This window comes from Peromyscus maniculatus, chromosome 14 (assembly GCF_049852395.1).
Source record: "Peromyscus maniculatus bairdii isolate BWxNUB_F1_BW_parent chromosome 14, HU_Pman_BW_mat_3.1, whole genome shotgun sequence".
Taxonomy (NCBI): Eukaryota; Metazoa; Chordata; class Mammalia; order Rodentia; family Cricetidae; genus Peromyscus; species Peromyscus maniculatus.
In genome coordinates, this window is record NC_134865.1 from 88724358 (window position 1) to 88751011 (window position 26654).

The following is a 26654-nucleotide window of genomic DNA, read 5'->3' on the forward strand; positions in this document are numbered from 1 at the left end:
TGTCTCAAAATACCAAACTGGAGAATAATAGAAGACACCCAGTGCTGACCTCTGGCCTCCAAGTGCACATGTATACACACAGAGACATGTTCTCTCTCTCAAGTAGGATTTAGACTTGCATCAGTGAACAGTCAGGGCTGGGGAAGGAAGAGGCTTCAGGCAGGCACTTGGAACCTCTGTTGAAGTGGAGGTGTGTTTACAGCAAAGTTATTCTTCTGAGTCACAGCAAACACCCACACAGGTAGCAGATTCTGATGTTTCTTCAGGGATGATGTGCAAATGGTCACTAAGCACATAAGATCCCTCAGCATCAGTAGGCACCAGGGGAATGCAAACAAGATAAAGCATGATGAGACCCTAGCCACAAGTCTGATGGGCAGAAATAACTATGAGGATAATGAGATGACAGTGTTGAAGCGACACTCAGCCCCATTCTTTGTTTGGTAGGGCCGCGGAAGAAGCCGGCAGCTCTTGAAATGTTCAATGTAGTGATAATATGACCCTATGAATTCACGTGTTAGGCTTATGCCCAAGAGAACCAACATACGTCCATCTCCCAGACTTGGCAGCACACAGTGATCTAACAGCATTATTCAAAGTAGCCCAAAGTGGAAGACAGCCTGGGTGTCCATCATCTGGTCTATAAAAAATAGAATGTGGTAATAACATACAGAGGAGGCTCACTCAGCCCTGAAGAGGAAGATCTTGGCACACGCCATCAAGTGGCCCAGATGCAAATGGCCACATGCTATGAGGGTCCCTTTACACAAATGTCTGCAAGGGACCAAGTTCTCAGATGCAGAAAGTAAAACTGTGGTTGCCTGGGCTGGTGACAGAGGAATGGGAACCTGCACAATGTTCTAATTTTAGGATGTTCAGGAATTATTTAGTGGCCATGCTTACACATCTGTGAACACATTAAAAACTACAGAATTGTATGATTTCATGGCCTGCTGCATCTCAAGAAAGCTGCTACTTAAAAATCATTGCTACAGTAACTACGAAGTGTGGAGCTTGGCCAATACACAATGCTCACATGTCAGAGATGCTTGGCGCCATCGGGCCATGAGGATGGAGCCCAGGCCTTCTGAGCACAGGCTGATGGAGACCTAACTCTTACCTTGTCTCATCTTCCCCTCTAGGGTGAGGACTCTTTCCCCGAGAACATCCTGACCTATGTGGCTCACACTTCTGCACTGACCTATCCTCCTGCAGCTCGGGTCAAGTATCCTGACAACCTTCTGTGGCCCCTTACCCGGCTCCAGCCGGATGAGCTCAGCCCTAAGGTAGATAGCGACGTGGACAAGCAGCAGCTGATCGCTGCACTCAGTGCCTACAGTGCTCAGAGGCCTCCCGGAGAAAATGACCCAGGGCCACAGTACCTTCTGCATAGTCCTGTGAGAGCACCGAAGTCCTTCTCCGCACCTGCTGCTTCCCAGAGATGGCCTTCACCTCCAGGAGACGCCAAAGACTCCCTGAGCATGGGGGACGGTGAGTGTTTTAAGTCTGCTTTCACTGCGTTGGCCTTGATGATTTTCTCCTGGAGGGTATTTCCATTACACACCTCTTGTTGACCCCATGGGACAGAGGGATCCTATGTGGGCCCAGGGTCCCTCTTGGTGGAGAAAAATCCTGTCAGAGGGACCCCCACATTGGGGAAGAGGTAAGTGCTCTGGGTACAGATGGCTGGTTTAGCTCTTACCTCCTAAGGCTGGCTCTTGAACTCTGTCATCTACTGTGTGTTTTTCAACACAGACTACGAATGCTGACAAGCCTTCATGCCATGTCATTCTGGGTGGGCAAATCCAGAACTGACTCTCATACATGGTCAAGTAGTTATTCTTCAGGAGTGTCTAGTCTGTGGTACTCTCCACAATGCAGTGGTGTGTATAGTGCAGACCTCAGTGTGGCCCTTGTTAGTGCTGTGGTTTTTAGTTTCTTGGTAAGAGTGATGAACTTCTGTGGCTATCTATAGGCTGTGGGGGCATCTATGGGGAATGACAGCTAGGTACTTGCTGTCTCCTGCTCCTTTGTATCATACAGAAGGTTCTGGTCCATTTGCTTTCTAACAACCTTTCACTAAGACCATCCCAAAGTGGGATTATTATGGTATGGCTTCACCTATAGAGACATGTGGACTCTACAGCTAAGCAGGTAGCACTGTGGGGAAATCATCTGGGGACTGCACGGGCATCACTGCATCATTCTGTAGACAAAGTTCAGCTTGTATTGACGGTCCTGGTTCTCACTGCTGCATTCCAAACAGGCAGCCTCATTCTCATGTTTTCCTTGTCTATTCAAATGCTGCAATCATTTTTAGGAAAGCAATTACCACATGACCATTAAGAATAGTTTGCTCTCATTCATGATTTAGGGGTAGCATGCATGACCCAGGTGGTGTGCCCACTAGAGATGCATGCACATAGAGATACTGCACATGCCTCTGTGTTTGCTAAGGAGACTGCAGCCAACAGCTGGCCGTTCCTTTCAGTGTTCTACCTGTAGAGGCTGTTCCTTCCATTTTGAAGCATCAGCACTTCCAGGAGCCCCTTACCTTGACTCAGTGACCTTCTACATGTCCTTAGCTCCTAGACTCTCTTAAACAGCCTCACTTGGCAGCATAGGCCAGCATACAGATGCCAAAGCTGGTCCTTGACCATCACCTCAGCAAGGGGATGCTAAGGGCAGATATCCATGCCTTCCCTGTGTCCCCTGCTGTTTCTCCTTCATGGTCGGGTAGGGTCTTCTGCTTCTCTCTATCTCCTACCCCATCTCCTGCTGGACTCTGCCATAGTTACTGAAACTAGGAAGAGGTGGATACCACTATCCTACTAAGGGAAGAAAATCTAACTGGAAAGTGGATATGTTTGTGAATAGATTACCCGTGCCTATGGTCTCCATCACCCTGTGATCATGGCTGCTTTCCCAAGCTGCCATACGTATGTTCCTAACTTCCCTGTATGCATTTAAAAGTGCCACATAAAGTGCTAAACACAACATAAATAGAAATGGGCAGGGAACCCTGTGCATGTCAGACCAGCTTCAGCCACGGCTTTTCCTGGACCTTCATGCTCCACACCCCACCCTCCCTGCATGGTTTTGAACTGAATTCAGACATTATGTTGTTGTACATTCTCACTCCAGCAGGGTACAGAGAGAGAAGGGACAGCGTACAGACTCAGCCACACTGACGTCACTGCGTGTGAGGGTTAATAACAGCAGTGTTACAGAGTGTCTTTTCAGGGACCAAACTTCCCAGCTGCATCACATTTCTCATAACTAGTTCTGAAACAAGGCCTGTGCAGGCCTTTGGGCTTCTGGAAACATCCAGGCTTCTCCTTATTCTTGTCTGCAGTTGTGGTCTCAGAAGCCTGGTCAGTTTTCTGAAGGACTTTATCACATTCTGAATTTTGCTGCTTGTATTCCACTGATGTTGAAGTTACTTCTGCTCTGTGTCTGACATGTGGCCATTTCTGTTTGATCTCAGTGAGGGGGCATAGTGGGCAGCTGTTCCAGCTTTGACCTGGAAGTATTACCCCCACTGGGGCTTCGGTAGCTGTCATGCCCACAAGGTGGGGTTGAGACAGGGGTCCTGAAGACCCAAGATTCAGATAGGCCAGGTCTCTTGGTTCCTGGATCCTGGACGCTGGAGGTAGACTGAGCAGAGTTCTCCAGAGATCACTGCTGGACTGCACTTCACCTCTCCCAGACCCTGTAACCTATCCCTTCACTTGTAAGTTACCCCAGAAAATAAACCTCCCTTTAACTACGTGGAGTGGCCTTAATACTACAACCAATAAGGGGGTTTATGGAAATGCTCCATGCTTCTGGGAGGGGCCCACTGCCTTGTCTCCTTTAAGTTTGCTGGTGGGGTGCCATATCCCGTAGGGGTCACCTAGCCCTTATGGCAAGCTCTGGCTTTATCATCCACATACACCTCAGGGACTGGAAAGCATCCCAGTTCCTTGATATGCTGAGTCTACCCTAGAAAAAAAGCAAACACTCCAACCCCAGTCCTCTCCTTAAAACGTTCGGATGGATATGCAGTGAGTGTTTGCCATCCCTCCCCCACCCCATCCTGGCCCCTGGGCTCCTGGAAGGCAGGACACCACGCTCTCCATTTGTTTCTTGTAGCTTGTATCCCGGGGCTATCTTGGACAGCTGCATCGTTTGCTCAGTGAATGAATGAATGGCATCATCTGCAAATTATCCCAATTGTTGCTCACTCAGCCTTCAAAAGCTGTGTTATCATCAAGTTCATTTTCCAGGAGAGCAAAAAACCTTCAGGGCTTAATGGTGGTACCCAACCAAATGTCTGGATTTGTCGAGAACCAGCTGGCTAAATACCAACTAAACACTATTAAGTTTTTTGTTTGGGCTAACAGGTCCTGGGCTTTGGTCATTGAAATCACAGTTTGCATTCCTTTTAAATATGTATATATAGTTACCATATAGTGGGGGAAGACAATGCCCCAGTTAGACATTTTATATCACCATGTGAAACCTCCAATGCCAGAAATGGATTACATTCACCATGGGGATGAGGCTTGGTTGTTGGTTTTATTCCTAACCAAATATAAAAATAACAAGTATAGAGGTCTTGCATAACAGATACACAAGAATCATTCTATTTCACCCGGGACATGGGGGTCGGGCAATGCTTTGCAGGGCTCACAAGGCTCCTTCCTGAGTTCTGTCAGTAGGTAGCAGCTGTCTGTCTGTCTTGTCCCTTTACTCTTAACACTTGGACTATCTCTCTCTGGGTCTCTGAACACAAATTAAAGTGGTAGAAAGTTCTGCATCCATTTCTGTTGTTGTGTTACATTTTTTAAACCAAAGGGCTAGCCAGATGGCTCATTGTGTAAGAGTTCTTACTGCACAGGCATGGGCACCTGAATTCAAATACCAGAACCCCAGTGAAAGCTGTGTATGGCCAAGGGTGTGCCTGTACACCCAGCACTGTAGGGACGGAGACAGGAAAATGGCTGGGGCTAAATGGCCTAGCTCCAGGTTCGGTGAGAAACTTTGTCTCAAGACAATAAAGTTAAAAGTGACAGAGCAAGTCACCTGAGGTCCTCCTCTGGCCTCCAGGTATGTACACAGGCATGCACATGCACACACAGGCATGCACATGCGCACACAGGCATGCACATGCGCACACAGGCATGCACATGTGCACACAGGCATGCACTTGCACAAAGCAGTTTGGCTTCTCTTCTCCCATTCCTTACCAAGGTCACATTATATAATACTTTTCCACATGCCACCTGAAATGAAAAGGTGGACTGCTTGAGTGCTTGAGTCCCGTGCCCTACAATGCAATGGGTGCCTGTCCCAGACTGATTTTTCAGACACCTTGGAGAGCTAAATGACACTTACCTATGAGACACCTCTCAAATTGTAGTGAGCCCATTTTTACATTGTTGGATTGTTTTCAGTAAATGTAGACAAGACACTGATGTAGATGTTCATGTCTCCTGGTAGAAACCCAAATGAAGGTAGAATAAGATGATAAGTGAATTTTTCTGAACTTGTTGAGATCAAGCAACAATGCATGCCCTCTAAACAAAAGGGCACAGTCACTGCTTCAGGATGATGCTGAGGGTGTTAAAGGTGATGGTGGTGATGGTGGTGATGGGGTAGCAAGGAGGGTGACGGTGGTGTTGGTGATGATGATTGTAAGGATGGTGGTCATGATGATGGTGAAGGTGGTTAGGAAGGAAGCAAGGTTAGTGGTGGTGATCACAGTGAAGGTGGTGATTATGGTGAGAGTGCTTGCGATGGTAAGGATGGTATTGAAGGTGGTAAGGACGATGATGGGGTGAGGATGGTGAATGTGGGGTGGCGAGACTGAGGTGATGGAGACGGCGAGGATGAGGATGGTGATGACGGTACCGAATGGTGATGGAGACGGCGAGGATGATGACGGTGAGCAATAATACAGGTGGTGAGGACTGGCAAAAGTGGTGAGATGATGGGGACTATAGAAAGCAAGATAAATATTGATGTGACTAAAATATCCTTCCAACATACTAAGGAGCAAAAGCTATTATGTGTGATTCACTTCTTTCTCACTGAGGCAATTTTGCAGTGAAGCTGTCTGCTTGCTATCACTCACTCAGTAAAGCATGTAACATTATGTTTGGGCAACCCTGCAAAGACATATAATTTCAGCAGGTCAGCCCGCACAGCTGTGCGTGCAGAGTCACTGTGAGGTGATCTCCTATTTCAGGACTACATATTTGATGTTCTGACATTTCATGTAATTGCCCTGCTAGAGCCCACATGGAGCATTGAAAGCTACTTAAAATGTCATTATGAGCAAGCCAGAGCTCAGAGATCTGTGGTGCAATGGACAGAACAAAAGAAGGCTTGCTTTGATGGCATTTGACTGGGCTGAGCTGTACCCCGACTCCCAGCAGGGCAGCTGGACTTCCAGAGAATCATTTTTTCATTGCAGTCCATCCTTAAGGGGGTGGTGGTTATGCCTTTGTGATTCTTAGTGTAGACATAAGGTGCTCAATGTATGGTTTGTAGCAGTTATGTGGACATGACTTTTATTATGTGCTACTGAATCCCTATTTGCTAGCCAGCAACCTACTCACTCATAGGAAGATGCTAGATGTGGAACAAGGATGACTGGACTGCTACTCACATCACCAGTGAGGCTACCTGGAAAACGGGACCCCAAAAAAAAGACACGGAGAAATGGACGAGATCTACATGAACAGCCTGGTCATGAGTGGGAACAATGAAGGGCGACGGTCGAGGGAAAGAGAGTGGGAGATCCCAGCTGGATCAAGAAAAGAGAGGGAGAACAAGGAATAGGAGACTATGGTAAATGAAGACCACATGAGAAGGGGAGGAAGCAGAGAACTTTCCATGGTGTCTTTAAAGTGTTATTAAAGTGATCATTCACTATATGGACACCTGAGGAAATTCTTTCTTAGATGAGACATAGTGATTGTAGAAGGTACACTTTATTTCATCATGAATATGGAAGTGCCCCATTTCAGGGCCCTACCACAGCTGTGGACATGGCTGTTGGTCATGTCTCCTTTTATCTGACCTTCATCTTCAGGAGTACAGAGTCTTGAAGGGCGGTGTGCATGGTCCATACTGCCACATTTCCTTTCTGTATGAAGAGATGAGAAAGAACTGGATGGGGACCATGGGAGAGTATGTTTCTGAACTGTTGCATGTCAGAGCAGGAGGTGAGGACAGTGTCCTTCCGGATGACCATGCTGAGCGCTGGCCACCTGCTTCCTTGCGTTCCATTTCCTCGAAGCTTCACTCAGGTGAGAACTCTTGAGAGGCTACAGGAGGTTGGATAGGTATCCCAGACCCAGGGGCGTGTGTGGCAGGGCTGGACTTGACCTGGGTCTGGTGCTGAACATCTTGTTTCTCCATGTGCTGATGCTGGTCTGGAAGAATCAACCCCACTGGCTGTGAGCCTTTGGGATTCCTGCATGACCAGCTTGCCTGTCCTGTGTCACATCCGGTCTGGCAGAAGATGCGCTGCCTGCCTTCAACAGACTTTAGTTGCCTTTCTCCTCCTCTCCAGTGCTGCTCCCCCTGCCCCACCACTGACCTGCAGGTCGTGTATGACCTTCCTTTGACCTCCCTGCCTTGACCTCATTTCCATGCTGCAGCATGGTTCTTTCAAGAAGTGACTCAGATGAGCTGTGGATGACCCTGTAAAGTCTGCAGCCTCCCACTTCATCTCTCCCTCCATGTGCTGGTAACTCTTCCCGTTGCCTTCTACCTTTTAGCCACACTGAATTCTTTTCTTTTCTTGGCCCTACAAGCCGGGCATCTTCTACTCCAGTGCCTTTGCCCTTGTTACTTCTGCCTAGAGAGCCTTTCTCCCAGGATGCAGTGGGGCCATGCTGTTCCTCCTTTGACTCTGTAGTTAAGCTTCACTTCTTGAGTTTTCTCCAATGATCGTTTATAAAACAGAGCCCTTCACTGAGGTGCCTCCCCTCCCCTCTTCCTACCACTGTAGACAATATGTAGGTCACGTTTCCAATAGTTTATTTTCCATTTTCTGATGTTGATAAAGAAACATTTCTTGAATGGTAGACAGGGTTTACTGGTATCTCTCTGGGTCTGGAAAGTATCTAGTACATAGAAAACACACAATAGAAGTATGTATAAGAAATATGGGAAACTTACCTCCTGAACTCCTCGTCAGTCAGCTCTCAGAGACTTGGGTAGATCCCCCAGGCAGAACTCAAGAGGAAAAAAAAAAAAAAGGTATGGGTCATGTAGGGGCACAAGGAGATCTTGGCCTTCCACAGAGAAGGTGATCTGAGAGAAACATCATCATGAGAGAGCAGGCAGGGTGTCCTGGAGGACACTTCAGTGCTCCATTGCGTTGTAGTCAGCATGCTACAAAGCAGGGTCTGACAGCACCGTGGTGATGCCCGCCTCTTCCACTCCATCCCGACAGTTCCTCCACTGCTTACAACACAGTGCAGAACTGGAGGGGAGCGTGCATCTGAAAGGGAAAATGCCACTCCAGGGCAGCGGAGTGACTGCTAGCCCTGATGCTGGTTGTGGGGATGCTCTGGAACTTTTGGACTAGGGACAGGCAGCAGGAAAGGTCACTGCAGGGGTCTAGGACTGAGTGTCACAGCTGACTTGATGATGAGATAGCATCAGCCAACAAGTCAAGATAAAAATCTTTGGAGCTCCTGGGAGAGGCTGTACAGGTTGAGGATAGAGAATGGACACCTGCCCTGTGCTTGTGGAGGCTCTGGGGAGGGAGCACTCCTGCAGATTGTCTTGTTTGGCTATTGGTACTCACCAGAGCCATGGGGCTTATTCAGCACTTGGAAAAAGCTGTCATTCTACAAATGCATTTTCCTACCGTGGAAAGTGCACTCAGAGCATTACTCAGTCTCACTCACATATCTGGCCCCTTCCTGGTGTCCATGCCTACAGAGAGTGGCAGCTTCCCAACACTCAGCCTCTTTATTTAAGGATTGCATTGGCTCGTCTTTATACTGTATTCCAAGGACACAGACAATTATATTTCATGTACTTGTAGTGAGGTTTAACACACATCCAGAAATTGTTTTGATTACTTTTTATTCTTTCAAAAATTTTTTATAAATTAAATCTTTTCATTTATTTTACATCTGACTGCAGTTCCCCCTCCCTCCTCTCCTCCTGCCCGCCTCCCCCCCCCATCCACCCATCAATCCACTCCTCCTCCATCTCCAGGCAGGCCTCCCATGGGAGTCAATGAAGCATGACATATTAAGTTAAGGCAGAACCAAGCTCCTCCCCCTGCATCAAGGCTGGGCTAGGCAACCCAGCATGGGGAATAGGTTCTCAAAAACCAGCTAAAGCACCAGGAACAGGCCCTGATCCCACTGCTAGGAGTCCCACAAACAGATCAAGCTACACAACTGTCACCCACATGCAGAGGGCTTAGGTCAGTCCCATGCAGGCTCCCTATCCATGGGGCCAGAGTCTGTGAGCTCCCAGGAACCCAGGTCAGCTGTCTCTTGCCCACTTATGTTCATAACAGCATTATTCATAATGGCCAGAACCTGGAAACAACCTAGATGCCCCTCAACCAATGAATGGATAAAGAAAATGTGGCAAATACACACAATGGAGTACTACTCAGCAGTTAAAAACAAAAAACACAACAAAAAACCAAAAACCAAAGAAAACAATAAAAAAAAAACCAAAAACAAAAAACAGAAAAACAATGACATCATGAAATTTGCCTGTAAATGGATGGCTAGAAAAAAAAATCATCCTGAGTGAGGTAACCCAGACCCAGAAAGACAAACATGGTATGTACTCAATAAGTGGTTATTAGCTGTAAAGGATATCCAGGCTACAGTTCACAGACCCAGAGAGGCTAGGTAACAAGGAGGGCTCAAAGAGGGATGCATGCATTTCCCTGGGAATGGGAAATAGAAGAGATCTCTTGGGTAAACTGGGGGATGAGATGGGGGAGGGGATAGGAACATGAGGGGTTGGGTTAGGCAGGTTGGGGGCAGGATGCAGAGAGAGAGAGTAATGAAAGAGATATCTTGATGGGGGGGCATTTGGGGGCTAGGAAGAAACTTGGTGCCAGGGAAATTCTGAGGACTCCACAAGGATGACCCCAGTTCAGACTCATAACAATAGTGGAGAGTGTGCCTGAACTGGCCTTCCCCTGTAATCAGATTGGTGACTACCCTAATTGTCATCAGAGAGCCTTTATCCAGTAACAGATGGAAGCAGATGCAGAGATCCACAGCCAAGCACTGGGATGAGCTCTGGGAGTCCTGTTGAAGAGAGGGAGGGGGGATTGTATGAGCCGGGGGGTCAAGGTCATGATGGGGGAACCCACAAATTTTTTTTATTCTATCTCATTTTTATATTTTATTAGTTTTCTATTAAATACCCAATTTCTACTTTTGCTTTAATAACTCGGGCCCCATAGTCAAATAGTAATCTCCCCACCCCCAAAGATGTAATTTAGATCTTTTTAAAAATCAGTAAATTAACTGGGCTACCTTTGTTCAATAATAAAAATAAGTAATACAGTTTTAAAATCTTTCCAAAAAGGTAGAGTTTTAGACTTTGCATATTTTCAAGGTTTATGGTAAGTTTGGGAAGATGTTTGTCATATCTGTTTATGTCAGCCCGACAGCTTGCAGGGTAAAATGCATGCAGTGGTTTACAAATAGATTATTTTGCAAAAGTTTGGAGGCTATTTAGTTGAAATTCAGGAAAGAAAGTTGCTTCATAAACACTGGAACAAGTGACAGGTTGGGTGACAAGTTAGCCTGGATACTTGTCTATTTTAAGAGAAAACATGGTGGAAAATGTCACTCAGTCCTCTCATGGGGCTTGTTTTATTTTGAAAAAACGGACTTGTTGTATAGTCCACCTGACCCCTAATGCTAGATCCTCTTGCATCAGCCTCCAAAGTGTTGGGATCACCACACTGGCTCTTATAGTAGCCTAATGGTTGGCCTGGCCTATAAATTAAGTTTGCTTCTGGTGTCTACTGTCTTAAGTCCTTCTAGATTCAAAATATTTGTGGGTATGTTCTATATGTGTGGCTTGTATGTATTTATATGTGCATATATATGTTATATGTGTATGGTGTGTGGTATGTATGTGTGTATGTGAACAATTTTGTAGCCTCCCAGAAAATTATGCCCATAATTTTCAATATTTTCTTGCTTATAATAATGTTTACTTCTGGGCTCTGAACATAACAGTTGCCCAATATAAGTTGATAAACTGGATGGATGGAATGGGTGGATGGGAAATATGTAGGCAAAAGGATACATGAGTGATAAGTGGGTAGATGATGGATGCATGCATGGGGATGGATGGATGGATGGATGGATGGATGGGTAAGTAGATTTATTGGTTGATAGGTAGGTGGAGAGATTAGTGAGGGAAGGATGTGCAGAAGGATGCATGGATGGGTGGATGTGTGTGTATGTGTATGAATAAATGGATGGATAGCTGAGTAAATGAGTAGATGAGTGGAGCTTGGGTACTGGCTTTAATGGCTGAAATTCACATTTTATTTTAAAATTTAAGCTTATACTTTGACAAGGAGAGTAGTATTGAAAAATCATAATCATTTAAAATTTTTAAAATTTATTTTATATGTTTGAGTTTCTTGCCTGTATGTATGTATGAAACCATGTACAGGTCTGGAGACCAGAAAAGGGTGTCAGATCCCATGGAACTGTAACTAGTATGGTAGTGAACCACAGCGTGGGTGCTGGTAACTGAACTAGGGTCCTCTACAAGAGCAGCAAGTGTTTTTAACCATTGAACCATCTCCTCAAATCCCATGTGTAATATTATACTGTGCAATGGTGTATTGAGAGGCTGTGGTTGGCCTGCATGGCTGAACATCTAAGGGCTCTTGACTGTGTTCTGCATTGCCTGCTCCAGGGTTGCAGTGAGTGAGCTGTGGTTGGAATTTATTAGAGATCCACATGCTTTTCATGGACTGGAGTGGGGAAGAAAGATGGGCAATGATGGGCACATCCAATCCATATCATTAGCTCATTGTTGAGGCAGTAGTTGTGATGTACTGAAGCCTTAGGACATGACTTCACTGGATGGCGAATATACCTTATTGGCCTTCATTGTCCAATGAAGGAATAGTCACAATAAGATCAACACTCCCTGATTTCTGAGCCAAGACTCAGGCCATCTGCCACGTGGAACTCCCAAGTCTGCCTGAGTCCCATCTCTCTCAGCCCTGTGGAGTCATTTTTGGGACATGGCAGTCCTTCTCCTTTCTCCTGAAGTAGTCAACTCTTCCTCTCGATGACCCAGCTCCACAGCACTGTCTCTCAGGTTGAGTACATGCCAGTTTCTAGAGCTGGGTGCTCTCCTTGTCCCCAGGCCCCTGTAAAGCTGGGCTCAGTATCGACAATGTCATGGACCATACTGTGATTCTTTTCCTTCTCATGATGAAGAGAGTGTGTGTGTGCCATGGTGAGTGAGGTTGGCCTTATAACCATGGAAGGAAGTGGGAGAGAGGACTCTGTATGTGAAACACCGTGCATCTGCCTGCTTCCTTACTCGGGTGGAGCCTGACTTTAAGTCACAATGGCATCTTCTCACTCCTGACTGATCCCACGTGCTTCCCTCTTGGAGTAGCTTAGAGAGATGTCCTCAGAGACCAGAAAAGGCACCTGCTGTGTGGCAGTGCAACTGAGAGGATAGTGAGAGCTCACCAGGGGGGTGGAGCTGCAGCTAGGGAAAAGTCACCCACGCATCCCTTTGCCACCGGCACTCACTCCAAGGCTCTAAATGCCCGTCTTTGGAAGTCCAGAGCACTACTTCCTGTCCTCTCAGCGGTCAGACTAGTGCTAACTGGACATGTCATTCTGTTCCATCCATGCAGATTCAGAGTCCGAGCCCTCAGAGCTGGGGTCAGCCTTAGAATAGATTGCACTTAGCTATGGATCTGTGGCATGCCGTCACAGGCCCCTCTGGTCCTGAGTGTGTGCACATTGCTCTGCTTTGTGAGTGTGGAGTAGGTGTGAATGTTTCTGGAAACTATGCAGTTTCTGTGTGCTGTGTGTTGACAGGCTTGCCCACATAACTGTACTGCTTTGTGTCCAGAGCCCAGTCCTGCCTGTTGACGGGAGGAGGAGATGAGCAGTATACTTGAAGCATGCAATCTTAGCTCAAAAGAGAGAGGTCTGGAAAACAGACAAAGCTTGTACCCCTTATTTGTAGCAGTCAGATGTTTCTACTCCACTAAGGTTAAGGATTAGTGTGAGACCCAGGGTGCATCTGGGTGATCTCTGTGACTGGCAGCACTGGCAGTGTGCCTCAGGAAGGTGGAGACACAGAGCTGAACTGTCAGACTTCTGGATCAAGTGATGTTAGAACTCAACACTCACAAACTAAACAAAAGAAAGCCAGGTTTTCCATCAGATTTATTCTGTTGTTGTTGAGATGGAATTTGCATATAATGAGATGCATGGACAGAAGTGTGCCCAGGAATGAGTTTAGTGGTGTGTGCTTAGGTGATGACCCCCAACACCACACAGAGCATCCCCTGTCTGCACATTCCCCATGTGCCCTGCTGAGAATTGCTGTTCTGAAGTGAGGTCCTATGAGATCACCAGTGACTGTTCCTCTCCACTCAAGGTGGACTGTGGGGTCATGGCACTCCTGCTCACCCCTATTTCTCACTGGCTCTGAATGGGCACATAGTCTAGCTGCCATTTCTCTGCCCTCTGAGAGTGTGGCACCTCTGATGAAGAGCACATGTGTTCACCTTGGTGAACAATTGCTGAGCCTTCCCCAAGAACTGTGGAATTCACTCCTCTCCAACCACATGGACAGCCTTCTGTTTTTCCATGTACCTCTAAAATATGTGCCATCTTCTCTGACCCCATCATCTGTAATAGGACACATGTCTCTGTGGCATTGCATGCCCGGCTGTGGTGACTAAGGACTATAGATCTTTTCATAAGGTTTTTGGCTACTTACATAGCTTCTTTTGTAAATTATCTGTTCTGTTTTCTTTGCCCTTTTTTTTTGTGCATGTGGTGTATGTATGTGTATGTGAGAGTGTGGTTGTGGATATATCTGCAAGTGTGTGTGTGTGTGTGTGTGTGTGTGTGTGTGTGTGTGTGTGCGCATGTGTGTGAAAGTCAGCAGTCAATGCTGAGTCTCATCCTTCATTATTTTCCATCTTATTTGTTTTGAGCCAGGGCCTCTGGTTCTCACTCACTGGCTCAACTGGCTGAACAGTGAACTCTGAGCATTTTGTGTTTCTGCCTCCTTCAGCAGTGGGTAACAGGCACACGCTGCAACATTTGCCTTTTACATGTGTGTAGGGGCTCTGAACCTGGGACCTTCTGCTCGAATAACAAGCACCTTACCCACTGATTGCACACCCAGCCTCCACCTTGCCTATTTTTACTCGTGTTTTTTTTTTAAATCATTAATTATTATTACAGGAGGTTTTCCCCCCTAATATACTGTGAATAAATTTCCTCAGATAGCTTGGGGCTGTTACATCCTTGAAGCCATCTCTGTTGAGACAAAGATGCCTTTGTGGAGCACTGCCTTATTGGAGTCCTCGTCAGATACCACACAGGAAACAGGAGACCCTGTTGCCGTGGGAGCAGACGCATTTCCCCTGCGTCTGCACAGCAGTGTGTGTTTTACAAACTATAGGGCCTGGGGAAATGACTCCTCCAGAGCAGACAAATGTCTTTTAGAGAAGGAAAAGCAGGCTCTCCGTCTCCCTTCCCAGCATCTGTCCATGCACTGTGTCTACTCTCCTGTCACCTTTTTCAGTGTGTAGGTCTGCAGGGCTAACCAGTTGCTATTCTATAAGCACAATATAAAACTGTCGATCAGTTTTATGTCTGGAGGGTATGTCCCCTGGCTACAGACTTCTGGGTTGAAAGTTCTTGATTAGAGATGCCATTCATATGTATAATACCAAATAGAAAATTACACTGATGCCTGAGGCCACATTCTTTTTTCTTTTTTTCTTTTTATTGAAAATAGATTTTTTCCCCTCACATAATATATCCTCAGTGCAGTTTCCCCTTTCTCTTTCCAGTTCTTCCCTACCTCTCCTCCCTTCAGAATCTACTTTCTTTCTATCTCTCATTAGAAAAAACACAGGTTTATAAGGGATTATGATACAATTGATATAATATAAAAAGAATACAAAAACTAACACATTAGAGTTGGACAAGACAAACAGGAGGAAAAGAGCTCAAGAGAAGGCACAAGAGTCAGAGGTCCACTCACTCACACTCAGGAATCCCATAAAGACACTAAACTGGAAGATTAGTGTGTATGCAGAAGACCTGGGGCAGACCCGCACAGGCCCTGTGCATGCTGCTCCAGTGTCTGAGTTCATGAGAGCTTTGATCATGCTGGTTCAGAGGGCCTTGTTCTCCTGGTGTCCTCCACCCCCTCTGGCTCTTCCACTCTTTCTTCCTCCTCTTCCCTGAGCTCTGAGGGAAAGGGTTTAGGAATGAGTGTTCAAGGTCTCTCACACTCTGAATATCTGGCTGTGGGTCTCTGTATTTGTTCCCAGCTGCTTCAGGAGGAAGCTTCTCTGATGATGGCAGAGCAAGGTGCTGATGTAGGAGTATAGCAGAATATCATTAGGAGTCATCTTTTGCTACTTTTTTTTTTAGAACAGTAGAATTTGGTTTTAACCTAGTTCCTTGAGCTATGAAGTCTCTGGTTCTTGATCACTCAAGCAGTGTCAGGTGTGGGTTCCATCTCACAGAGTGGGCCTTAAGTCAGATCAGACAGTGGTTGGTAATTCCCACAAGCTTTGTGCCACCATTGTGCTAGCACATCTTGGAAGCAGGACACCACTGTAGATGAAAGGTTTTGTGGCTGGTTTGGTGTTTCTGTTTCTTTTTTGGTAGCGGGCAGAGTAGCTCACTGTACCAAAGATGCTAGCACACAGGGATGAAGGCTCTGTGTAGGCACTGGCTCGACTTCTCCATGTGCAATGAGTCACATAGGTGTTTTCTTCAGCAATGAGGCCTTGTCAGTTTGTGGTGAGAAATGTATAGTCTTGGTAACAGCCTAGGTTGTTTGAGGATTCCTGTGGGTCCTCTTTAGCCAACAACTCAATTAGATGTAACCAAATCCCAGCATTAGAAGCTTCATTTGGTGACAAGAGATGGCTAGTTGGGACTCTCTCTCTCTCTCTCTCTCTCTCTCTCTCTCTCTCTCTCTCTCTCTCTCTCTCTCTCTCTCTCTCTCCATTATTTGGAAGTTCCATTTAGATTGCCTTCACATATATAAATATTTTAGGAAGTTTCCACTGTGTTAGGTTTCCATACTATCCCTCGAATGGCCCTTAATTTTAGATGTCTCTTCCCATATTCTCTCCCACTGTGCCCCCTCTTGACCTCCCACTTCAGCCTCCTCCATCTATCCATAACTATCTATTCTGTTTCCATTTTCTAAGAGATATATCTGTCTCTACTAGCCCTTTACTCTATCCCAACCCTCTTTGGTTCTATAGATTGTAGTATGGTTATCATTGACTTAATAGCTAATATCTCTATATAAGTAAACACATATCAAATTTGTCTTTCTGCTTCAGAGATACCTCACTTGGGATGATTTTTTTCTAGTTCCATCCATTTACCTGCAAATTTCATGGTTTCATTTTTTTAATGGCGGAGTAATACCCCATTGTATGGATGAAACATGTTTTCTTTAGCTATTCTTTTGTTGAGGGACATTTAGGTTGTTTTCAATTTCTGGATTTTTGAATAGAGCAGCAATGAACATGGTTGATCAAATGCCTCTGTGGTAGGGTGAAGTATTTTTTGGGGGAGGTATATGCCCCAGAGTGGTATAGTTGGATCTTCAGGTAGATTGAGTCTCATCTTCCTAAGGAACTACCACATTGATTTCCACAGTGGCTGTGTAAGTTTGAATTCCGACTACCAATGGATGAGTTCCTCCTTACTCCACATCTTCACCAGCATGAGTTGATACTTGTTTTATTGATCTTAGCCATTATGGCAGGTGCAAGATGAAATCTCAAAGTAGTTTTGATTGGCATTTCCCCGATGGTTAAGGATGTTGAACATTTCTTTAAGTGTTTCTCAGCCATTTGAGATTCTTCTTTTGAGAACAATCTATGCCCCATTTTAAATTGTCTTTTGTTTTATTGGTATCTAGTTTCTTGAGCTCTCTTTATATATACATACATATATAGAATGTTATATATATGTATATATAGGATGCTAGCTCTCAGATGTATAGTTGGTAAAAATAATTTCTCATTCTGTAGGCTGTCACTTTGTATGGATGATGGATCCTTTCCTATGCAGAAACTTCTCAGTTTCTTGAGGTCCCATTTATTAATTCTTAATCTTAGCATCTGTGTTAATGGTGTTATGTTCAGAAAGTCTTTTCCCGTGAGTTCAAGGCTATTACTCACCTTCTCTTCTATTAGGTTCAATGTGTCTGGTTTTAGGTTGAGATCTTTACTCCATTTGGAGTTAAGTTTTGTTCAGGGTGAGAAATATAGATCTACTTACATTATTCTACATGCAGCCATCCAGTTTGACCAGCACCATTTGTTGAAGAGGCTGTAGTTTTCCAGTATGTGTTTCTGGCTTTATTTAAAAAACAAAACAAAATAATACAGGTATCCATAGGTGTTTGGATTTGTATTTGGGTCTTCAGTTGGATTCCATTGACAGTGTTTCTGGTTTTGTGTCAGTACTTTGCTGCTTTTATTACTACAGCTCTGTAGTATTGCAATCGAGGGTGATGAGACCTCCTGTAGTTCATTTATTATTCAGGATTATTTTATCTACCCTGAGTTTTTATGTTTCCATATGAAAATTGCCCTTTCAAAATCTGTGAAGAATTGTGCTGGAATTTTGATGGAGATTGCATTGAATCTGTAGATTACTTTTGGTAGGATGGCCATTTTTACTATATTAATTCTATCAATTCATGAGCATGAGAGGTCTTTCCATCTTCTGATATATTCTTCAATTTCTTTTTTCAATGTCTTAAAGTTTTTAATCATACAAGTCTTTCACTTGCTTGGTTAGAGTTACCCCAAGATATCTTATAATATTTGAGGCTATTGGGAAGGGTGTTGTTTCCCTGATTTCTTTCTCAGTCCATTTGTCGTTTGTGTATAGGAGGGATACTGATTTTTATGAGTTAATTTTGTATCCAGCAACTTTGCAGAAGTTGTTTTTCAGTTGTAAGGGTTTTCTGGTGAAGTTTTAGGCTCATTGTCATATCATCTGCAAATAAAGATACTTGCTATTTATATCCCCCTGATCTCTTATTGCTCTTATTGCTCTGTCTTAAGTACTATATTGAATAGTAAGGAGAGAGTGGACAACCTTGTCTTGTTCCTGATTTTAGTGGAATTGCTTTGAGTTGACATTGGCTATGAGCTTGTTGTAAACTCCCTTTATTATGTTGAGGTATATCCCTTGTGTTCCTAATCTATCCAGGACTTTTATCATGAAGGGGTGTTGTATTTTGTCACAGGCCTTTTCTGTGTCTAATGAAGTGATCATGTGGTTTTTGTCTTACAGTTTGTTTATGTGGTGGGTTACTTTTATTGATTACATTGATTTACATATGTTGAACCTGGCATCTCTTGGATGAAGCCCACTTTAGATGATCTTTCTGATATGTTTTTTGGATTTGGTTTGTGAATGCTTTATTGAATATTTTTGCATCTATGTTCACAAGAGAAGTTGGTCTGTAATTCTCTTTCATTGGTGGGTCTTTATGTGGTTTGCTTATTAGGGAACTGTGGCCTTAGAAAACAAATTGCACCATGTTCCTTCGGATTCTATTTTGTGGAATAATTTGAGGAGTATTAGGGTTAACTCTTTTTTGAAAGTCTGGTAGAATTCTACATTAAAACCATCTGGCCCTGGGCCTTTTCTGGTTATGAGATTTTAAATGACTGCTTCTATTTCACCAGGGGTTATAGGTCTGTTAAATTGGTTATCTGATCTTGATTTAACTTTGGTAAGTGGTGTGTATCAAGTAAACTATCTATTTGTTTTGATTTTCTAATTTGGCAGAGTGGAGCTTTTTTCAGTATGTCCTTGTGAGTTTTGAGCCTCCTTGGTGCCTGTTATTGTCCTGCTTTCATTTCTAACTTTGTCAATTCAGTTCTTCTCTCTCTTTTTATTTAATTTGGATAAGGGTTTGTATATCTTACTGATTTTCTCAAAGAACCAATTCTTTGTTTTATTGATTCTTTGTATTGGTTGTTGTTGTTTCTGTTTCATTGATATGAGGCCTGAATTGATTATCTCTTGCCATCTCCTCCCTTTGGGTGTGGTTTCTTTTGTTTGCTGTAGAGCCTTCAAGTCTGCTGTTAAGTTACTAGTATGCGATCTCTTCAGCTGTTTTATGTAGGCACTGAGTTCTATGAACTTACCTCTTGGAACAGCCTTCGTTTCCCGTGTTTTCTTGGTGTGGTTGACCTTTTTAGGTTGAAGTTTTCCTTCTTACACCTTCTGTAGGGCTGGTTTTGCAGACAGATGTTGCTTAAATTTCTTTTTTTTTTAAATCATGGAATGTCTTATTTTCTACATCTATTGTGTTGAAAGTTTTACTAGGTATATAGTGGTCCGGGCTGGCATCTGTAGTCCCTCAGAGTCTGCAGCACATCTCTTCTGCTTTAGGTTAGGGAATTTTCTTCTGGGGTTTTGTTGAAAATATTTTCTGTTCCCTTGACCTGGGTTTCTTCTCCTTCTTCTATTCCTATTATTATCTTTCATCTTTTCATAGTGTTCCATATTTCATGGATGTTTTGTGCCAGGAATTTTTCAGATTTAACATTTTCTTTGAGATATCCATTTCTTCTATTGAGTCTTCAATGCTTGAGATTCTGTGTTCCATCTCTTGTGTTCTGTTGATGAGACTTGCCTCTGTGGTTCCTGGTCAAATTCCTAAAATTCTCATTTTTATATTTCCTTCAGTTTGGGCTTTCTTTATTGATTATATTTCTACTTTCAGGTTTTGAATTGTTTTATTCATTTCCTTCTAGTGTTTGTGTTTTCATAGATTTCCTTGAGGGATTTATTAATTTCCCCTTTATAGACCTCTACCATATTCATCAAGGCTGTTTTAAGGTCTTTTTCTTGTGTTTCAGCTATGTTGGAATACTCAGGACATGTTGTGGCAGGGTTGCTGGACTCTAGTGGAGACATATTATTCTTGCTGTTACTGTGTTTTTATGCTGGTGTCTAGGCATCTGCAACCAAGAAGGTTGTAATTGTAGGTGCTTATACCTGTTCTTGTCTTTGTTGAGTGGGTATTTTGTTCCTTGGTTTCTGTTGCACTCTTGGTTTTTAGGACAGTGTAGTGGTTGTGTTGCCTGATGGGAAATTCTTCTGGGATCTTGATAGGTATGGCCACTGGGGGTTCCAGGTAAAATGTGTCTCTGGGTATTGAAACCTGATATTTAGGAATCAGGTGGACTGGGGATTGCTGAAGGGGTTCACAAGAGGGAGAAAAGCAGAGTGTTCTGCCAGGATCTGTGAATTTCCCTGTGAATGGGAGCAGAGGATGAGAAAGGCCACAGCAGTGGGTCTGCTACAGATTTGGGGATGAGACTTGGGGATTGGCCTTGGAAGAATGCAGGGAGAGGTGAAGGTCTGCAGTTAGCCTACTTGTTTCTCTGGTCAAAGTGGCGTTAGGATCCCAGAGAGTGTCTGCTGAAGTTGGGGGCTGGGACAAATCAATGAGTGGGAGGAGGGAGGTTAAGAGGGGGAGATCAGTGTGACCTACTGGAGATGGGGTTGGGATGGAGGGACTCTGCACTAGGTGTTCTGCTGCAGAGCTGGGAATGAGACTGGGGGATTGGATTTGGAGGAGGGGAGGGAAGGGTGACAATCTACAGTTAGTCTAGCTACTTCCTGGACATTTTTGTAACAAGGATGTGGCCTTCCCAGCCCTGCCTCTCAGGTTGTGGAGGTTCTGTGTACTGTAATCTTTCCATTGTGCAATGTTTGCTGTTTTCAGACTCACCCCTAATTGCCTGCTTCTGGCCTGTGGTCAAGCCTTTTCATAGGTTTTCTTCTTCAGCCTTTTCTTCCTTCTGTGTCCTGCCTGAGTTTATACCTGCCTGTGTTGTCCTGCCTGAGTATCCTCAGTCCTGCTCTCTCCTTGTTGGGGGTCCTGGTCAAGTTTCAACTCCCTTGTGTGCAAGCCACTTTACCCTGTGCTGGGCTCTGTGCATGCAGGAATGGAACCATGTTAACTGATCCCTCAAGAGGGTTTCCCAGCACCAGCTAAATTTCTGGATTATTCTGATCCTGTCATGGTATTGATCTTCCATGAACCCTGTCTTTTGGTGTCCCTTCTTTGAAGATGTGGCCTTGAGAAGTTTTAGTGTCCTGCCGATAGAGCTCTATGAGATCTCTGATAATGGCAGCAGGGACTCCCAGCATGCCCTGATACACATCCTGTCCCTTCTTGGCCCTGGGCGGTTCTCCTTCCACATGACGTCATCACTTCATGTCATACACAGTATACTTGTGCATAGACTTCTGGGGGCCTGCCATAGCCCCTCAGCATGCCATATCCTTCCATCCCAGTCACCACCTGTGACCCCAGACATCTGAGCTTGGGGGAAATTCTCCTGCCCTTAACCTTACACTGAGGTCTAGAAGCTGTTCAGAAGCAAACTGGGCAGATGCAGGGGAACCTTGGTTCCTTACCCACATCTGTCTGTGATGGAGGATGTCTGACAACCTGCAGTTTTATAATGGGTAGGCCCAAGACCAAAGAGATCTTGCTTCAGAGGAGGGAGGGAGGGAGAGAGAGAGAAACACCCACAGGGAAGCACTGTGAGGCCTGGGACAGAGTTGTGTGGGGGTTTTCATTGTAAAAGTGCTACATAGCTACTGTTAGTTGAATAAAGAAGCCCAAAGAAGATAGAGCAGATGGACCCAAGTCTAGGTCTGTGTTGAAGTAAGCTGGTCCCCGTCCATAGACCCCACCCCGTCTCATAACCCTGGGGCCTTGTCTTTCCCATAGTGTCAGAGGGATATTGGGGTGCTGGGGAATATGGAGGTGTGGTGAATACTCATATTCAAACACAACTAGTGTGTAAAGTGTCTTTTGAAAAACATCACCTTCCTGTCTTACATTTGGTGACCCCATCCCCTGCCCTCCTACAGATGTTGGCTAGCGCTGGCCTCCTGTCTTACATTTGGTGACCCCATCCCCTGCCCTCCTGCACAGATGTTGGCTAGCGCTGTCCCTGCTCAGGGTGAAGAGCAGAGGCTGGCTCTGGGAGCAGCAGAATGTAGGTGGAGGCTGGAGGACTGCAGCAGTGGTGTGTGTCCCATGCCTCCTTCCACTGGGCCCTGGCCTAGAAGAAGGTTCTAGGCCCCAGGCAGTGACAATACCTGAGTCTCTGTGTGTGTGTGTGCTCCTTCCTGGCAAATGTTGGATTGTTGGGCTGTGTGGGGAACCTGCTTTTTTTAACTTGCTTCACTTTACACACAGCACAGGGGCCACCGGGCTCTGTGCGTATGCAAGACACATTGTCAAGCTGGTCAGAGTGCTTGGCTGAGGTTTTTCTCCATGAGTCTCAGGAAATGTGACAACTGTCCTCTTCTGTAGCGTCTGAGTGGAATAGGTGGAGCGAGACAGTGAGCGTAAACCCAAGTCTCCCCTTAGCCTGTAGCTTCTCTCTGTTCTAGGAGAGACAGACACAGCTTGTCAACATTTGCTGAGGAGATGCTAACTCTTCCTCAGCTGAACCTGTAGTTATTGTGAGGCCTTCTCCTCTCCTTCCCTGGGCAGGCAGTCAGTCGTCATCAGTCAGTCAGTCAGTCAGTCAGTCCTTCTCTGTGAGCTCCATGTCCAGCTAAACACCAAAAAGTTTCTCCCAAAGCCAGGCTACTTGTTAAGCCATGTGGCTGATCAGCTGTGACTTGTCTGTGCCCCTAGACACACTCCTGCGGCGTCTCCTGAAGGATCTGCAACAACAAGCTGAAGTGGACCGCCTGGGCCCCCTGAAGTTGGAGGAGATGGCAGACTCAATTGCTGGAGCCATGCAAGGCGATCCTTCCGAGGGAAGCCAAGATGGCCATGGGAGAGAGGCCGAGGGACAGCTGAGAGAGCAGGCAGATGCCCCAGAAGTGGTGCTTCAAGGTGAGCTCCTGCTCCTTGGGTGCTTTGCAGCTGGGTGGCCACAGGGAAGGGAAGAAGCCACAGTGAGGGGCTGGGGGAATGGGGAGCCTGGAGAAGGAGTGAGGCTATGCCATGCAGAGGGGAGGAAGCCATGGGGAGGCAGTGTAGGGAGGTGGTGAGACCACAGGAAGGGGAGGGAGCCATGGGCAGGGGAGGGAGATATGGGGGGGGGAAGAATCCTACTCACCAGGCCATAATGCATCCTTTCTGCTGGAGAGATAGATTTATGTTAAAGATTTTTTTTTATCTGTTTGAACTTTTACCTCTAAAAGCTTTCTTAACAGACTAAGCTTACCAGAGCAATTATGTTGAATGGCAAATTGCTCTCAGGGAGGAGGTTTGATTCCTGCGTGCTGAGGTTCAGAATTAGGAAAACCTGGGAGTGACGGGAGGCGTCTTTGTTTGGGTCATGCCAGCACGCACTGTCAAATATTTGAACAATAAACTGAAAAGGGTTCATTCGACTGTCTGCATTTACTTCTGAGGTACTGGGAGCAGCAGACAGCATCACGCCCTCTCTTACCTGGAATAGCTGCTCAAGGCAGGCAGGCCTCTGAGGCTCTGAGCTCTGAACATGGGAGGCACATAAACTCCCATTGAAAACCAGAAGTGAGGTGCACTCCTCTCCTCTGTGGACTGGAACAGAGGCAGGTCACCAGTGTCAAAGGGGTAACCAAGCATAGGAGGATCTAGGGAGCCCCCTAGAAATTGAGGAATGTGCTCTGAGTTGCACAGCCTTGGGCATCTGCTCTGGTTAGACTCCAGCATCTGACACAAGCTGGAGCCATCTGGGAGGAGGGAACCTCAGTTGAGAAGATGCCTCCATCAGACTGGCCTGTAACAAGTCTCAAGAGCATAATTTTGATTAATGATTGATGTGGAGGGGCACAGCCTCCTGTGGGTGGCGCCACCCCAGGACAGGGGGTTTGGAGTTGTATAAAAAAGTAAGCTAGGAGAGCTATGACTAGCAAGCCTGTAAGCAGTGTTCCTCTGTGATCCTGCTTCTTTCACTTCCTGCCCAGAAGTTCTGACTTCCTCAATGGCAGACTGTAAACTATAAGATGAAAGAAACTCTTTCTTCCCCAAGTTGCTTTTGGCCATGCTGTTTCTATCAGCAATAGGAAAAAAAAAACCTAGGACAGCATCCCTTTGGCCAGAGGAATAACCCACACCATCTTTAATATGGAGTAGTTTGGGTAGACTTGTCTGTTTTTATAACTATTACCTATGATGAGGCATTGGGGTCCTTCGAGCTATGGCAAACTCTGAAGATTCTGTGCAGGTCTGTCTGTGAAGCTAGGGGAGGTACCTGTGAATGATGCTGTGTCTAAGCCTGCTTAGCAAAACCTTCCTCTGTTCTACACTTTATAGGGTTACTCTGTGGTAGAAACGTGGTCAAGCTGTTCTACCTCATATGTACAATGAAGATTCTGTATGGTCATTTTGCCATGCACTGGGACACCTTGTAAGGACATCTTTCAGGGACCTGGATAACATGCTTTTGTCTTTTACAGATCACAGACTACCAGAGGTGGATGACCCAGTGTATGAGGAGGTAAGAGGACAGCATATTGACCTAAAGTCATGATATTATCAATCATCTCTCTACTTATGAAATGTAGTTTCCTAGCTCTTGGAAGGGTATGGGGAAAATCCTCATAACCCCCAAACTGAGAAAAATATAGAGTGGGCACACAATTGTATAGAGCTAGATATAGAATGTCATGTTTTCAGATTATAAATGAATATTTAACCATCATAGAAACACATGAAAATATGGTGAATTTAAAGAAGAAAATTAATACTCCTAGAACCACTCTCCCATAAGCACCTCACAGGCCCATTTTGCAGACCTGCCTAGTCCTGTACACAGTCTCTGAAGCGGCCTGGATGGGAAGCATGGGCTCCTGTGCGCTTGGTGCTGTCCCAGCTTCCCTGTCCGATGCCCTGCGCAGTCACACAGTCACAGGGCACTGCGTCACTGAGGGGATCTAGCATGACTCTGCGAAAGGACTTAGCCAGCCAGCACCCATGTACTGTGTGTCAGCAATACCCGATAACTTGATGAGCTTTGGGGGCTTTTTGCTTAAGTACCTGTGGTCGCTAGGGCTTAAGGAAGCAGAAAATCTGCTCAGCGCACAGCGATGTCATGTGGTTCTATAAAACTGTTTATGTCATCCTGCTTGCTTCCGGATTGGTGTCTAATGGATGACAGCAGGGATACCCCAAACTGAAATCACAGCCACAGTGGGACTTCCCTCTGAGTGGTGATGGAGACGTTGGGTCAGGAAAGAGCTTTTAGATTTTGAGAGTGGAATGGACACCATACAGGCCCCATAATCCTCAAGGTTGTGGTCTAAGAATTCAGGCCAGAGGCCCCCTGGACCTGAACTTAGTGAAGCCATCAGACTCTACTCATGGCCTCCTCGCCTCTCCCATGGCCTCGTGCTGCATTGGTTGAGTTTTGACTTTCTCTGTCCATGTGTTGTGTTGATGCGTTTCTCTACTTCTTGGAGCACATTGTCAAGGAATTGTTTTCAGAAGGAGCCTTTGGGTGTTGGATGCTCTGAGCTCTTTTTAGTGACACTTTCCCTCACATGCAGCTCCATCTGAGCGATCATTATCCCCTGTCTTCCAAAAGTCCTACTGCATAACTAACTGCCATGTGTTGTTGTTGCAAGTCAAAATTGGAGTAAACATCTTCATCAGACTATTGTATTCACATATTCAAAAGGAAAACTCAGGAATTCTAGTCAAGAGGGAACGATGTCCCTCACAGTTATTTCTTAAGTATGTGTTTGGTGGAGTAAAGCTATAATAGAAATCAAAGCCCAGCTCCTGTCTAATGTAACACCAGACACATAATTTCACAGTTAAAACCGCTCCACTGAAACGACAAAGACCTTTGCTTCTGCACGCACCAATGGGTCACACCTTGGAGGCCTTGTCCTCCTGGAAGCAACTCCTTTGACAAGGGTTGGACTGGATTTCACATCTGGAACTGCTGCTCTCCACTTCTGTGATCATTTGATATCCAGCTTCTGTAAGGCTGAGTGTATGAAACAGAGGCCAGAGTGTGGGCTGGAAAATGATGAGATGAGGTTTGCATGGAACAAACAAATTCTGTAGCCATGTGCCATAATCATAGCCAACGCCCTTCTGGCAGATACCAGTGGGTGTCCAAGGAACCTGCTATTCAGAAAGTGAGGTTAGAGCTAGATGGTGGTGGCACACTCCTTTAATCCCAGCACTTAGGAGGCAGGGGCACATGGATCTCTGTGAGTTCAAGGCCAGCCTGGTCTACAGAGAGAGTTCCAGGGTAGGCAGAGCAACATAGAGAAACCCTGTCTTGCAAAACAAACAAACAACAACAAAATAAAAAGAAATAAAGAAAGAAGAAAAGAAAGGAAGGAAGGAAGGAAGGAAGGAAGGAAGGAAGGAAGGAA

General features: G+C 45.4%; 1 protein-coding gene across 1 annotated transcript in view; it reads left to right on the forward strand.

Moving 5' to 3' along the window:
- Ptprn2 (protein tyrosine phosphatase receptor type N2) overlaps nt 1-26654 on the forward strand; it is a 723788-nt gene that overhangs the window by 290811 nt on the left and 406323 nt on the right. The window contains exons 6-8 of the mRNA XM_006988296.4: nt 1143-1491; nt 22966-23169; nt 24723-24763. Of these exons, the coding sequence (XP_006988358.1) occupies nt 1143-1491; nt 22966-23169; nt 24723-24763 (594 nt within the window). The remainder of the gene's footprint in view (nt 1-1142; nt 1492-22965; nt 23170-24722; nt 24764-26654) is intronic.